This window comes from Lynx canadensis, chromosome F1 (assembly GCF_007474595.2).
Source record: "Lynx canadensis isolate LIC74 chromosome F1, mLynCan4.pri.v2, whole genome shotgun sequence".
Lineage (NCBI taxonomy): Eukaryota > Metazoa > Chordata > Mammalia > Carnivora > Felidae > Lynx > Lynx canadensis.
Window position 1 is genome coordinate 65442310 of NC_044319.2, and position 15108 is coordinate 65457417.

At 46.9% G+C, this 15108-nt stretch overlaps 1 protein-coding gene across 1 annotated transcript in view; it reads left to right on the forward strand.

The window, feature by feature from the left end:
* Positions 1 to 15108, forward strand: part of SPTA1 (spectrin alpha, erythrocytic 1) — a 64277-nt gene that overhangs the window by 27923 nt on the left and 21246 nt on the right. The window contains exons 21-36 of the mRNA XM_030302491.1: positions 699 to 836; positions 1605 to 1756; positions 1874 to 2060; positions 3617 to 3718; positions 4695 to 4786; positions 5562 to 5706; positions 6470 to 6651; positions 8597 to 8696; positions 8811 to 9008; positions 9799 to 9942; positions 10782 to 10885; positions 11493 to 11655; positions 11917 to 12048; positions 12549 to 12686; positions 12854 to 12958; positions 14241 to 14449. Of these exons, the coding sequence (XP_030158351.1) occupies positions 699 to 836; positions 1605 to 1756; positions 1874 to 2060; positions 3617 to 3718; positions 4695 to 4786; positions 5562 to 5706; positions 6470 to 6651; positions 8597 to 8696; positions 8811 to 9008; positions 9799 to 9942; positions 10782 to 10885; positions 11493 to 11655; positions 11917 to 12048; positions 12549 to 12686; positions 12854 to 12958; positions 14241 to 14449 (2291 nt within the window). The remainder of the gene's footprint in view (positions 1 to 698; positions 837 to 1604; positions 1757 to 1873; positions 2061 to 3616; positions 3719 to 4694; positions 4787 to 5561; positions 5707 to 6469; positions 6652 to 8596; positions 8697 to 8810; positions 9009 to 9798; positions 9943 to 10781; positions 10886 to 11492; positions 11656 to 11916; positions 12049 to 12548; positions 12687 to 12853; positions 12959 to 14240; positions 14450 to 15108) is intronic.

Sequence of the window (15108 nt, forward strand, 5' to 3'; positions counted from 1 at the left end):
AAATAAAACATAAAAACAAAGGCCCACATTTCCTTGACATGATAATTTAAGGGTTAAGAGGTTGGAAGGATCGGGGCACCTGGATGGCTCAGTCAGTTAAGCAACCGACTTCAGCTCACGTCATGATCTCACGGTCTGTGAGATTGAGCCCCACATCAGGCTCTGTGCTGACAGCTCGGAGCCTGCAACCTGCTTCGGATTCTGTGTCTCCCTCTCTCTCTGCCCCTCCCCCACTCATGCTCTGTCTCTCTCTCTCTCTCTCTCTCTCTCTCTCAAAAATAAATAAATGTTAAAAAAATTTTTTTTAAAAGAGGTTGGAAGGATTGTCAGTGGAGGCCCAGGAAATGGAGAAGGTGATGAGAGATAGTGGGTCTTTCATTTTCTCAAACAATCTTCTGAAGTGTTGGTGCATTTAATCCCTTATTACCTGCTTACGAACTGGTGCTTAGAGCATTTGCCATGTTTCTGACAATCTACAAACTCACTTGCTCACTCTGTGTTCATATTCCCCAGCCGGCCTGTCCCCTCTTGTATCACGGTGGAGAATATCTCTGGGAGCGACATGTTGCATTCTGTCTCTTATGGTAGCCGTGCAGGAGGTTCCAGCCCGAGGCTCTCCCCTCCGTTCAGCCCAGGGCAACCCACCACCCTTGGGTCCAACAGGTGCCTGACATGATCTGCTTCCTGCTTTTGTCCAGCAACAACAGGCTGCACCAGTGGAGGGAGCTGCCCGAGAACAGAGGGTGGTGGCTTTGTATGACTTTGAGGCCCGTAGCAATCGAGAAGTCACCATGAAGAAAGATGACGTCTTAACTCTGCTCAGTTCCATCAACAAGGTGAGTCTCCCTTCTGACCTTCTTCCCGTCGGCAAGATGGCCCTTCCATGGTCAACTCGCCCAACCTTGCCAGATACCCATGTTTTGGCCTCCAACACCTTTCTACTGCGGTCTCTCTTAAATCGCCGTAATCTATTAAGTCATAACTTTCTTCCAGATATCGTGTGAGATCCTGTAGCTATCTTTTGGGGTTACAACACCAATTACAGTGAACCAAATGAAGACCCAAAAAGCTTCAGTAATTAGCCCAAAGACATATAAACTATGAATGGCAGTTCTGCGATACTAAACTGTCCCTTTCTTCTCGTCTCCTTGCTTGTCTCCCTTCCGTGCCAATGGCCCTAGTGATGGGACGCCAATGGTCGGGGCTAGGGGGACCCTGAAAAAAGAGAAGTCTTTTGTCCACTCGGTTTTCTTCAATGTGGCAGAGACGGGTCTGTGAGAAAAGTAACCAAATATTGGCTCTTTTCAAAAGAGCTCAAACAACTTTTTTGTAAAAGGAGGTTTTTGAAAACCTCCACTGTAGTTAAAGGTCTAATGTCACACGTCAAGATCCTTGATTTCGGAGGCTGACTTGAACAATCCCTGCAAGTCCTTATTTACCTCCTCCAACATCTGTGAAAATCACACGCCAGTCGTAAGCAGTGGTTTGCTTCTCTTGCCCTCAGCCTGTGCCTGTGCCTACAGGCTTCGTTATGAGAGTTGAAGCTTCTCCTACCTGTGTTTTTCCGAGACCTAAGGAAGGAGTGGGGATCTCTCTCTCCGCAGGACTGGTGGAAGGTGGAAGCTGGTGACCACCAAGGCTTTGTGCCCGCTGTCTACGTCAGGAAACTGGCTCACGATGAGTTTCCCACGCTCCCGCAGCGGCGACGAGAAGAACCAGGCAGCATCACTGAGCGCCAGGAACAGATTGAGAAGCAGTAAGTTCTGGAGGCTGCCAACCCAGACAGTACTTGGCTAATCATTTCTTATTGGCAAAGACGCGTCTCATGTTTCGTGTTTCACGACGCCTTCCGCTTCTCCCTGGTTCCGCGCAGGTACCGCTCCCTCCTCGATAGGGCCGAGGAACGCAGATGTCGCCTGCTGCAACGCTACAACGAGTTCTTGCTGGCCTATGAGGCGGGCGACATGCTGGAGTGGATCCAAGAGAAAAAGGCAGAGAACACCGGGGTGGAACTGGATGATGTCTGGGAGCTGCAGAAGAAGTTTGACGAGTTCCAAACGGTGAGAACGAGCAACTTTCTCCTCTAGACGGCTTTCTGAAAGTGACTACTGTTTCCATTTATTCCACGCCTGCCCCTAAGTGGTTGTTCAACTTCACATTTGCCAAATATCCGTCCCAGAGCTGCTGAGGGTCCCACATTTCAAAGCCCTGTCTGGGTATTGGAGCTAGAAGGAAAACACAGAGGAGACTAGTCCCTGACTCTGCAGCCTGTGGTCCTTGCTGCTCCTAGACCCTTCTGGGACTGCTGGTCTCCCTGAGTTCTTCAGCACTTGCCCCACACTGCGCTGTGTTCTGGGAGCTCAGGTTGAGGGGGGAAGCTGGGGTGAGAAGGTGGGAAAACAACCTGACTTTACACTTAAGCAGTTTCTTTTTTTTTTTAAGTTTTTATTTATTTATTTTGAGATAGAGAGAGAGAGATGGAGAGACAATCCCAAACAGTCTCCAGAGCTCTCATCCCATGGGGACATGGGGCTCAATCCCACAAACCATGAGATCACGACCTGAGCCAAAATCAAGAGTTGGACATTTAACTGACTGAGCCACCCAGGTGCCCCTACAGCTAGACAGTTTCTAAGTTTCTGCCTGCCTAAAACCCTCTGTCCTCTGTTCTCACAGATTTATTCTATACGTTATCTAGTGGCGAATATAAACCTCTCCTTTCCTTTCTTTTTCTTATGATGCCTTCTACATAGAATTCAAGGTGACATATAGATAGATGATAGATAGATAGAGGATAGATAGACGACAGATAGGTAGAAATCTGGGTAAATAGATGGATAGATACACAGGCATATGGATGGATAGATAGATGATAGATATAGATATCGATAGATAGATAGATAGATAGATAGATAGATAGATGATAGATAGGTAGATATGGGTAGATAGATGATAGATAAATAGATGATAGATAGATAGATAGATAGATAGATAATAGGAATTATATGGATTGTATATACATACACAGAATACATAAGGAAAGAGAAAAGAGGACAGTGAAAGGAAGGGAGGCAAGGACAAAATTATAAAAGAACACCAAGAATGACACTCCCACGAGGAAGCTCGTGGCCTCCCACGAGGAGGCCTTTGTACAATGTAATGGACAATATCGTCCCCATAGGCATGGTGCTAAGCTCCTCAGAGCGGTTTCTTACAACATGACCTAAAGCAAGCAGGTCACAGCTTAGTCTGTGAAATTCTATAGAAAGCAAAGGAATTTGTACTGGTTGGAAACCACAGTATGCGGCTCAGGGAGAGACTCCTTTAATGGCGTCACTTAATCCAGGAGAGAATTTTAAGGAATCTAGGAAATTAGATGTGCTCCACACTCCAGAAAAATAGAAGCTCTCTTGCCAAGTTCTTGATAGCCACAGAGGGTCAGGGAGTTTAAAGGTAACTCTTCTTAGTGGCAGATCGGAGGGCATCTTCTTGTGCTTCGCAGGCGAGGTTAGCAGTATGTTTAATGTCTAGTCAAGTTGGGGCAGAGGTGAGCCGGAAGGTATGAAGATTCCTGAGAAGGGGATTTATAGCGCTTTGGACAAATGTTCCCACCCAGGATCTGAAGGCCAATGAGCCTCGGCTGAGGGATATCAACAAGGTGGCAGATGATCTTCTGTTTGAAAAGCTTCTAACGCCAGAAGGAGCTCAGCTACGTCAGGTAAGTGAAGCTCCTTCCATTTCTCCTCACCGCCGGGCTGAGGTCTGGGGGTCTACGTCTCACTTAAATACATTCAGCGTCATATTCCACAGATCAGCTAGAACGGGCAGAAGGTCTAAAGCTGGCTTCAGATAAGGTCAAAGACAATAGTTCAAACAGTCTAACCATGTATATATTTAAACTGATCTGAAACCTATAGATCGCAGCACATACCTCCATCTTTTCTTACAAACACGGAAAATTCATGCCCAAACCATGAATACAAAGAAAATGCAGTTATGAAGCTCTGACGGTGGAAAAGGGTTAGTCAGGAAAGCTTAGTGGCAGGGACAAGCGCTGATGAGATCTGATGAAGGAAGGAGAAAACTATAGGTCAGTAGAGATGGGAGGTGGGGGCCTTCTAGACCTGATTTAGATCGGGACCTAAAGTCATAAAGATTTTACGAAAGATCTGATGAACGTGAGTGGGAGGTCCGCTCCAGCTCTCTGGGTTGTCATAAACCAGGGAAGATGTGTCCTCTGCCTCTTTTATGGCGGTCGACATGGGGTGAGAGGGAGAAGGCGTGTGCATAGGAATAACTTGTTTCCTCTTTATAAAGAAGTACAGCTCTAAGTGGTTGTTTAGCTCGGTCAATCTAGGATGCAGAAATATGGCAAAAAACTTCTAACTACCAAGGCAACGTATTCCATTCACCTTTTGGAGACTGTAATTAGTCTCTGCAGCAGCAAACATCGGTTGCTGGCCTAGGGTTGATGGTTCCACCCTGGAACGTCATTTGGGGAAGGAAAATGATCCCTTGCTTAACAGCATGAATGAGGGCCAAGCTCAAACTATCCAGGAAAGAAAGAAACCTGTGCAGTTTCGGAAGAGATCACGTGGAAACAGCCATGATGCAAGCCTCGTCTGGTCTTTGGACAGCGCCGAGCGACTTGGCGTTGGCTTTCCCGCGGACTCCTGTGTGTCTGCTTCTTTCAGGAGTTGAATAACCGCTGGGACTCCTTGCAGAGGCTTGCAGAAGAGCAGCGACAGCTGCTGGGCAGCGCCCACGCCGTCCAGATGTTTCACAGGTGAGGAGGTACCCCAGAAAAGCCCCCAAGGCTGACGACTGCAGGGGACGCACAGTGGTCAGCACAGCACCCCTGAGACAGAGATAAGAGGGGGTTGGGCATCTCAGTAGTGGATTCCTTTCTTGGCACGCGGGGTCCTCCCAGACAAGGAACATTAATTTCTAGTTCGTGGATCCCGGTGCATAATTCGCAGCCTGCATGATAGTTAATGCAACGGGGAGTAGACACAAGAGGTTTAAGTCATTAGATTTCTGAACTAGCAGTAGGCAACAGGTTATCACATTGGCTCTGACTATCGATTCGACCATTTTTTACATCCGATTCCAAATCTTTGTCCACACATCCGTAGGCGAGTAAGCAAACAAACAAACAAAATGGTGACCGAATGCCTTGACCGTGCATACGTGTATTTTTGAGCACAGAGGAGAGAAAGGAAAACGCAGACGGGTCTGGCTGCTTAGAAGGACTGAAGGTGGAAAGCCAGGAAGCAGTCAAGTGTGCACTCTGCAGCCAGGCCAGCTGGTGCAGACAGGCTCCACCAGGTGGCGGTGGAATAACCTTGAGAAAATGGCCCCCGTGGGGTTCAGTTTTGCCTATAGAGAATGGGAATGGGAATTGTACCTATGCCTCAGGTATTGGTGGGACAATTCAATGAGCCTACATTCTGGCACCTCGGAAAGGGTGACGGGGGTGATGGTGGAAATGACTTCCTTGGAGCCAGCTGGTCTGCCTGTGGAATCCACTGTCACTCTAGTCTTTTCCTCTCGTGAACCAGAGAAGCAGATGACACGAAGGAGCAGATTGAGAAGAAGCTCCAGGCCCTCAGGGCTGCTGATCTCGGCTCAGACCTGTTCAGCGTTCAGGCCCTTCAGCGGCAGCATGAGGTCTTTGAGAGAGACCTTATGCCTCTGGAAGAGAAGGTGAGGTGTGCGCTCCCAAGCTGTCCCAACGTCCCCCCCTCTCGTTTACACCTGTCCGTGCCCTCATTATTGCTTTCATTCCCCAGTCCCACACTCTTCTACTTCTCCTTATCTTACTCTATACTTGCTTTTAGATCTGTCCCTACAGCAGGTGCACCAAAAGGACATGCCCAGGACCATGAACACAGAGGGAAAAGCATATTGCAATGACCTCTACTGTCCAAGTACCTCTGTAGTGGGTTCCAGGTGCCTAGACCATACAGAAGGCCCACAGCCTCAGACAGAGGGGGAACTGGCCACACCCAGGATAGCCTGGGCCAATCATATTCCCGTTCCCTCTGTGAGGAACTGACAGCACATAATCCCCCTCCACTCTAAAAAAAAGCCCTGGAACTTGCCAGATGTGCACTGGAATAACACAGGGCATCGTGTGGCTTGGTATTATCGTGCAGAGCAAAAAGAGCACAGAAAATGTCCATACTAAAAAGACCTTCACATTAAAAGTCAGGACCCTTGGGGGCTCCTAACTGATGTTGCCACTGACCAGCAGAGTCACTTAACTGAAACCTTCTTATCTTAAAAAGAAGGGTGATAATGTCAAGTTTGACTGCTTCTGGGAGTTATTGTGTGTACCCAAAGGGTTGGCATTATTTTATGAAGTAGTAAGATGTTCTTGTACCTCACTGACGTCTATTTGAGGAGTGGACATGGCCAGCGCTCGGAAGTGTTATTTTGCTGAGATTCAGTCCTTGCACCTCCTCAGGTGACCATGTTGAGGGAGACGGCAGAGCGGCTCAGTGAATCCCACCCAGATGCCGCTGGTGATCTGCAGAACCAGGGAACGGAGCTGAAGGAGACGTGGGATGACCTTCTAGGGTGCACGGAGGACCGTAAGCACGACTTAAATGAGGCCCGGCAATTCTACACGTTCCTCAACAGAGCCAGGTAAAGCTCCAGAGGCAGACTATGCCAAGTGGGGTGGGCGGTTTCCGTGTTTGGTCTCTACATAGACCTTCCAGGAGCAGTCTGAGTATAGGTGTTCTTCACGGCTGGTTTGGAGGGTATGTCCACATCCGGATCACACCTCTGGCAAGACAAAAAGCTCCAGCTCGGTAGTTCAAGCCATAGGATACCCAAGTTGGAAGGAATGTGACGCCATCTAGGTAAATCAAGTAAGCCTAGAGCATAGACGGTATACAGGGAGCTATGTCAGCAGCTGTAGAATATGGATGTTTTCTTTCTACTAGAAAGGACAGAGGAGCACAGATAACCATGGTAGAACACAACACAGCCCAAACACGCATCCTAACGAATGCGTGGAACTAGCAAACAAGGGCACAAGGATAGGAAAGGTGTACCATGTTCATGAAGCAGGGGCAGCTGGTGCAGCGGATCGCATGTCAGAGGGGTCAAGATAGTGTTGAGATAGAATCTTAGAGAATTTCCATCGCCTTGCTAGAGAGTCTAGACATTAGCATAATTGAGCAAATATACACTCTATCTGTGAAACAGTTTCCACGTTCTGCCCCATCTCATCAGTCTCCTGGGAGGAGTGTTGGGAATTGAGGATCCAGAAAGTAGTAGCTCACAATGTAATACTTTTGGAAAAAAAAAAAAAAAGGAGGCAAGTTTTGGTAAATAGTTGCAGTTGCACTTGGCAATCCCCTCTCAATTCAGGTTCTCTGGAAAGCTATCATTTTTCATACAATATAAATAAATAGCATCCATAGATGCCCCCCACAATCATATATGTACTCATAGCTCTGTGTATATACAGATTCTGCTCTGACTTCAGATTGCAAGTCAAATGCTGCCTCTTTCTCTTTACGAAATCTTACTCTTCAATATGCAGAAATAATATCCCCCCTGTCCAAACAACTCTGACCTGATTCTACTTCTTTATGACCCTTTTGCTTTTCAGGCTGTTTTTGAAAAAATAGGTATTAGCCTCTGTGTTTTGTTTGTTTGTTTGTTTTCTTTCAGTCTACAGTGTGAGCTCCTTGGAGACACAAATATGTCTCTTCTGCAATGTTTGGTACTTAATAAGCACCCAGTGAACCCTAGTTGTTTGACTAAGTGAATACATGAGTTTACAAGAGAAAAGACCCTTCTGCCTCAGAGTGGATGTTTGCTGTTTCTTCCACAAGAGGAAGGACGCTCTCTATGTGATGCTTAATTTGGGCATCACGCAGGGTTGCTAGTCAGGACGTTATTACTTGACATTACTCTCTGGGGTGATGGACTTTAGCTCTCCTTATGATACCTCTTGACTGCTATTGGAGTAAGAAATGGGCCCTGGTCTCATCGACAGCATGGAGTGTGTGAGTGTGTGTGTGTGTGTGTGTGTGTGTGTGTGCGTGCGCGTGCACGTGCTGGCAGAGCACGTACTAGATTCTTTTAGGAACAAAGTAAAAGCGAAGACATGCCTTCCTCGAGATTCCATAAAAGATCGATCTTTAAACTGAAGAATCCACTTTTTAGGGACAAGAATCATTACGAGTAATGGAATATGTGTCGGTCCAGGATTCGAGTGTCTGGGTTCCAGTCCAGATGTCTGTTTCGACTCATACTGCATAAGAACATCACTTACATTCTCTAGGCTGACCTCCTCATCTCCAAACTGAGAACAAAACAGTTCCCAGAATTCCGTACAGGATTATTGCAAGACCTGAAAGAGATAATACATGCAAAGACGTTTTCAAACGTGGGGGATTGCCATTATTAAGTCAAACAGTGAAAGGGCTGTTTGCAGAGGGCCTACGAAGCAGAGAAAGACAGATGGAAAGTGTTACTCTAGAAATGTTTTCTAGAGAGGAAAAAGCCAAGGACAGATAGCCCTGTAACAAGCTGCGTGGTCGTCCTGTCAATCCCAATATGTCTGTTTCTCTAGGGACCTAGAGAACTGGATGAGTGGCATTGGTGGCATGGTATCATCAGAGGAGCTGGCTGAGGATTTAACTGGCACAGAGATCCTGCTGGAGCGACACTCGGTAGGGCCTACAAAAGCCATAGCCGCCGATCACATGACCTCCCGACCTTCCCTCATCTTACGACTTTGATGAGATGTCACTGGCGTCACCAGTCTCTTCCCTTTTCCAACACAGGGGCATTATGCTGACATGGAGGCTGAGGCTCCCACCTTCCAGGCCTTAGAGGAATTCGGCGGAGAACTTGTAAGAAGTGGGCACCGTGACAGCCCTGAAATTCAAGAAAAGCTTGAAGCGGTCAGGCAAGAGAAAGGTGACTTAGAGAAAGCTTGGGATCAACGCAAGAAGATGCTGCATCAATGTCTGGAGTTGCAGGTAAAGCAAACTTCACACCGTTTAGCAGGATAGCCTCAGACCATTCCTTCTATGCTAGTGTGCATGGTTACTCCAGATGCTCATTTCACCGGACGCACCACCCCATAAGCACAAGGACATTCCTTGACTATCTGCCCCTGTATTCTCATCATTGTGGTGTTCTCTGCTCTGATCCCTGTTAGAAGAGCCAAACAAAATGGGGGTCAGCTCTTGGCATGGGATGGGGTGATTATTATTATAATGTATTCATTGATTGAGAGTTTGGTTGATGATTCTTATTCTTACGCTACTGTGTGCAAAGCCCCCGAGACAGAAAGATAAGTAAGATAACGTCCCTTTTCTTAGTGAAATTAGACATGTAGACAGCCGATTCTAGCATAATAAGATGATTCTTAATAAAACAAAATGTATGAATATTTTGAGGCTGAAGAAGAGGGAGTGATTATAGCCACTGAGGGAAGGTACGAGCGGGTCATTGACGACCGTGAGGTTAGTGTTTATGACAATCCAAAAGAAATAACCAGCCAGCATCCACCAGGCACAACATATGGGAAACCTCACCCTGAGAATGGAGCCTGTATAAATATACACTATAGCTTATTTGAAAACATAAGATGTGGTTTCAGGGAAGAGGGAAAGGTCCAGTATAGGTAAGATTCATGGTATGAATGTTTCTTGGGAGAATATAAGCACCCCTTACGGCATCTCTTATATCAGTATCGTAGGAGAGGGATAGATTCTGTCCTTGGTGCCCTGGATTGAATATAACCTCTCCTTTAATTCCCCGTAGTTGTTCCATGGGAGCTGTGATCAGGCCGAGAGCTGGATGATGGCACGAGAGAATTTCCTGAGGTCAGAGAGAGCGGGCCCCTTAGACAGTCTGGAGGCCTTGATGAAGAAACGGGATGATTTGGAGAAAGCAATCAATGCCCAGGTAATAACAACCAATCTAAGAGTTCCAATAATAAATGTTAGTAATAATAACAGAAATACCGATACATACATGTCATTTCATGCTCTGGAAATATTTTTTTACGAAATTTATTGTCCAATTGGTTTCCATACAACAGCCAGTGCTCATCCCAGCAGGTGCCTTCCTCAATACCCATCCCCCACCCTCCCCTCCCTCCCACCCCTCCCCCATCAACCCTCAGTTTATTCAGTTTTTAAGAGTCTCTTATGATTTGACTCCCTCCCTCTCTAACTTTTTTTTTTCCTTTCCCTCCCCCGTGGTCTTCTGTTAAGTTTCTCGGGATCCACATAAGAGTGAAACATATGGTATCTGTCTTTCTCTGTATGACTTATTTCTTTAGAAATATTTTAATTCCCGTTTGCTTCTTACAGAAACCTCTGAGGTAGATAGGGCAACTTGACACCGTGGCTTAGTCTTACCCAGGTCACACACGACATCGGAACGTCTTACTGCCAGCCCGGCCTTTTAAAACCTAACTTTTAGCATTGGAAGTGACTTTAAGTATTGCTTATGCCAACATCCCACCCAATGCAGGACTCACCCTCTACGACGGCCATGGGAGGAGTCTGTTCTTTAAGGGAGCTCAGTACTAAAGAGCCCATCTTAGTGTCATTCTTAACGTTTGTCTTCCTGTTGAGTTTAAGTCCACCTTCGTGGCAGTCATGTACCCTCTGGCTCTGGTTCCCCCCCGCCGTGTGAAGCCACAGAGGGTGTCTCTGTTCTTTTCTAGGAAGGAGTCTGGGATTGCCCTGGAGGTCTAATCTCTAGGCGTCTGGGCTTTTTTCTTCTCCTCTGTCCAGGACAAGAAGATCACAGAGCTAGGTAATGTTGCGGATCGGCTCATTGCTGATGACCACTATGCCAAGGAGGAGATTGCTGCTCGGTTACAACGGGTGCTGGACAGGTCAGGCCTGAGCAAGTGTTTTGTGAGCTAAGGAAAATGGAACGAAGGGACCTCTTGGCTAGCATGGAGGATGGGGGTCACGCTCTGAGTCCTTCTCATTTCTAAATGCCTGAAACTGTCTTGACACTTGGAAGCCTTTCTGATCGAGAGTCACAGAATTAAAGTCATGGAAGGTAACTTAAAACAAAAAAAAAATACCTGATTTAACCACTGTATCTCATATTTGAAAATAATGAGATTCTGTGACAACTAAGCCTATCAATATAATAAAACGGGTAATATATAATAATATATGACCTTTGAAAATGAGGTCAATGGACGAGCTGAGCAGGTGGAGGGAGTCCTCAACTTGGGGAACTCTTCTGATGGAGTGGCAGGCATGTGATGGCAGTGAAGAAACCATGAAGGTAAGGGTTCTGCTCAGGATGGTGGGGGCCAAAAGGCACCTGAGGAGAAATCTCCTCCTCCTTCAGTCTATAAATAATGAAAGGAGAAGGCACAGTTTGGCAAATGGCAAGATTAGTGGCTATGGCATCAAAGCTTGATATCACTTGGGCATTTGCCCTCGAGGGTCGAGGGCAGAGAGCGACCTAGCCTCCTCCTCCAGATGGAAGGCTCTCAAAGAACTACTGGTTGCTGAGCAGACAAAACTTGGTGACTATGCTGACCTCAAACAATTCTACCGTGACCTCGAGGATCTGGAGGAATGGATCGGTGAGATGCTGCCCACGGCCTGTGATGAATCCTACAAAGATCCCACCAACATTCAGGCAAGTTCAATATGGGAATCTTGGAAAACTCTGGCATCCCCAGATTTCTGGATGCAGGGTATCTCCCTAACACTCAACTCTTCCTAATGGTTGAGATCCCTGCCCTGCCCTCAGGGGCTTCTGAGTCTAACGTGAAGGGGTGAGTCCTTCAGAAGTCACCACCTTAGTTATGACAGCGCATTCACTCTTTTCTTTTACCCAGAATGTATCTATCTCACTTCCCTAGATTCCAGGGTGATTTAGTTTCTGATTTCCTTTCAGAGGAAATACCTGAAGCACAAGGCCTTTGAAAATGAGGTCAACGGCCGAACCGAGCAGGTGAAGGGAGTCCTCACCTTGGGGAACTCTTTGATTCAGCGGCAGGCATGTGATGGCAATGAAGAAACCGTGAGGGTAAGGGTTCTGCTCAGGATGGTTTGGGCTAAAAGGCACATGAGGAGAAGCCTCTTCCCGCTTCAGAGTTTCTGTGGGTAGGGATGTGGAGCGTGTTCTGTGGTTACCGGTCTTCCCTCCGCTGCCACACAAAAGAAGTGAGAAAACCGTGAGGCTCAGACCTTACCACTTTCGTCAAGCCCAGGACCTAGGGCTCCGAGAAAGCCTCAGACTTAATGCCCAAGTGATATCGTGCTGGCTTGGCGTCTTCTATCCTTCCTGCCGAGGGTTTTGCCACTTAGGCATCAGTCTGTAGAAGCAACCCAGGGCCCTTTCTTCAGACTTCCTCCCAGCACCTGCTGTTCTTTACCCAGATTGAGCACGACTGGCTTAAAATGGCCCTCAAGTGCTGGCCGACTTTGGCTAAGCCCTAACTCCTAGCCCCCTACCGAAGCCTTTCACATTGTCACAGGACTCGGGATCCTAAAGACCATAGTAACCCCCAGGTTTCTTTGGGTCAGAAACAACTGCAGGAACTGCAGAGACAGTGGGACTACCTGCTTGAGAAAACAGCTGACAAAGGAGAAAAGCTTGATGAGGCGAGTCGCCAACAGAGGTTCAACACAAGCATTCAGGACTTTAAGTTCTGGCTCTCAGAGGTAATTGCACCTGGAAGGGCAGGGGCATGGGAGCTTAGTAAATGTTGCCAGTTAAATGGATTTAACCTGACTCTCTTGGGGAAAGTTGGGGGACATGGTTGCTAATGTTGTTCTCCCTAAGGACAGGCTTCATCTGGAAGCTTCGCTGCATATCCCTTTATTTCCAGGCAGAGACACTGCTGGCCATGAAAGATCAGGCCAGGGATTTGGCTTCGGCCGGAAACTTGCTCAAGAAACATCAGCTGTTGGAAACGGAGATGTCGGCCCGAGAGGTAGGTGGTGTTGGAATCTCAGTCCTGTTGGCTGAATGCAAATGCTTCTGGCTTTCTTCCCTCGTCTCAGGAGGCCGTTGGGGAACGCTTTCTTGGCAAAACTGACTAGTGTCCTCAGCCAGCAGTCGTTACCATCAGGTCAAATTCATGAGCTGCAGAGCTGTGGCAATGATCACTGCTAACCAATTATCGTGCAACTGTAGATTCTAAGGCTCCAGAAAGAGGGGCCTAAAGTTATCGTGTCTACCTTTGAACGATGCGCACATATAAACTCACTATCTTCCAAAGCTCATATTCGATCTGTCTTGGAAAGAAACTGCAAGTTTATTTTACATAATTATGGAGGGCAAAAAGATGAGAAGGGGACATCAGGTGCAATGAAGTTGAATTAAATATGCACTCTGGAATTTCCATGGAGAATTCCAGTGCATTCCAGTATCAAGCAGATACGTGTCTTGGGAGCAACGATAAACAGGTTGGCAGGTATTAATTTCATACTGAAGAATTTTAAAAACATTTTTTAATGTTTATTTTTGAAGGAGAGAGAGACAGGGTGTGGAGGGGGAGGGGCAGAGAGAGAGAGAGAGAGAGAGAGAGAGATTGAATCCGAAAGGGGCTTCAGGCTCTGAGTTGTCAGCACAGAGCCCAACGTGGGGCTCAAACCCACGGACTGTGAGATCAGGACCTGAGCCGATGTCGGAAGCTTGGCCGACTGAGCCACCAGGACACTGCTCATACTGAAGAATTTTATATTATCGATTTTATTTCGTGGCAGAGATATGCACAGGAAGGGCAAGAAGTCAAATGCTTTCTAAGTTCAGATCTTTAGGACTCGATGATATTCCCCCACGACATCGACATCGCTAGAAGGGCAGAAAAACAGGCAGGACAGGCTGGGGGTGTTCCCGATGTGGCCAGCCTAGGAACGTTATGGTCGCGTAGCTGTTCTTGAATACTCCTATGGATACATCTGCCAAATCCAGGACTACTGTGAAGAGGACAGTCCTCTTTGGAGACACACTTACTCACACTCATTTTCCAGTTGGGGAGAGGAGGAAAATGCAAGGCAGAACACCGCCAGGCAAAATGTGCGGTTTAAGGAATATAGTCTTGTTACTGTCTTTACCCTTATCCCATCCGAGTTAAAAGGGCGTATCATCAAATTATCTTCAAAAGCAATCTGTTCCACCCAGTCCTCGAACAGGAACCAGTGGTAGTTGAAATCCAGAATGTACTCAAAGCCTGTGGGGTTCTGTTCACTGAGCACCCCTGCACTTTCTAGGATGCTCTCAAGGACCTGAATGACTCAGCAACTCGTCTGCTCTCCAGTGGGACTTTCAACGTTGACCAGATTGTGGAGCAAAGGGATAATGTCAATGAACGCTTCCTGAATGTCCGGAACTTAGCGGCCGCACACCACGAGACGCTGAAAGAGGCCTATGCCTTGTTCCAGTTCTTCCAGGATCTAGACGATGAGGAATCGTGGATAGAGTATGTACTACCAACTCACACTGGGTGAATGATCCAGGATAATACATGATCTGTTAAACAGGTTCCTATTTGCTGCTGAAATGAAACCGTCATCGTTTCTCAAAGTTGATAGTACTTCTTAATCATGTCTGCCTTAGCCTAAATTTAACACTGGTTTTCTTTTCCTCAAATTCCCTCACTGGATGCAGGCAGAAGGAGACAGGCTTGGAGAAGTAGGGAGCAATTCACGTACACTCTGGGAACAAAATCAAGAAACCTTGTGTGTTTGTTCTAGAGGGTTCACAGTGTGTGCGATGTCAGAATGAGACAGCTGGGCCTTTACAGCTTACTCAGCTGGCGACATCCTTGTCCTTATTCCCCGTTTATCCTGTGACTCGAAGGTGCCACTGAACTGGACACAGGACCTGCCGTGGGTTGGTTACTAACTCTGCTTTCGTTGTAAAAAGTACACTTGGGGAAATCTTAGTAAATCAAATTATTTTCCCTACTTCCCATTTAACCTGCCTCCTCGTGCTCCTCTCGTACAAACCTGCTGATTCTCGCTGGTAATCAATGACTTAGAGGGAAGTGTTGTATATAGGGCAGCATGGAGGACATCTTAGAAAACTTTAGAAGCAATGAGATAATATGATCTTGTCTACGTAGCCCTGTCTTGTGCT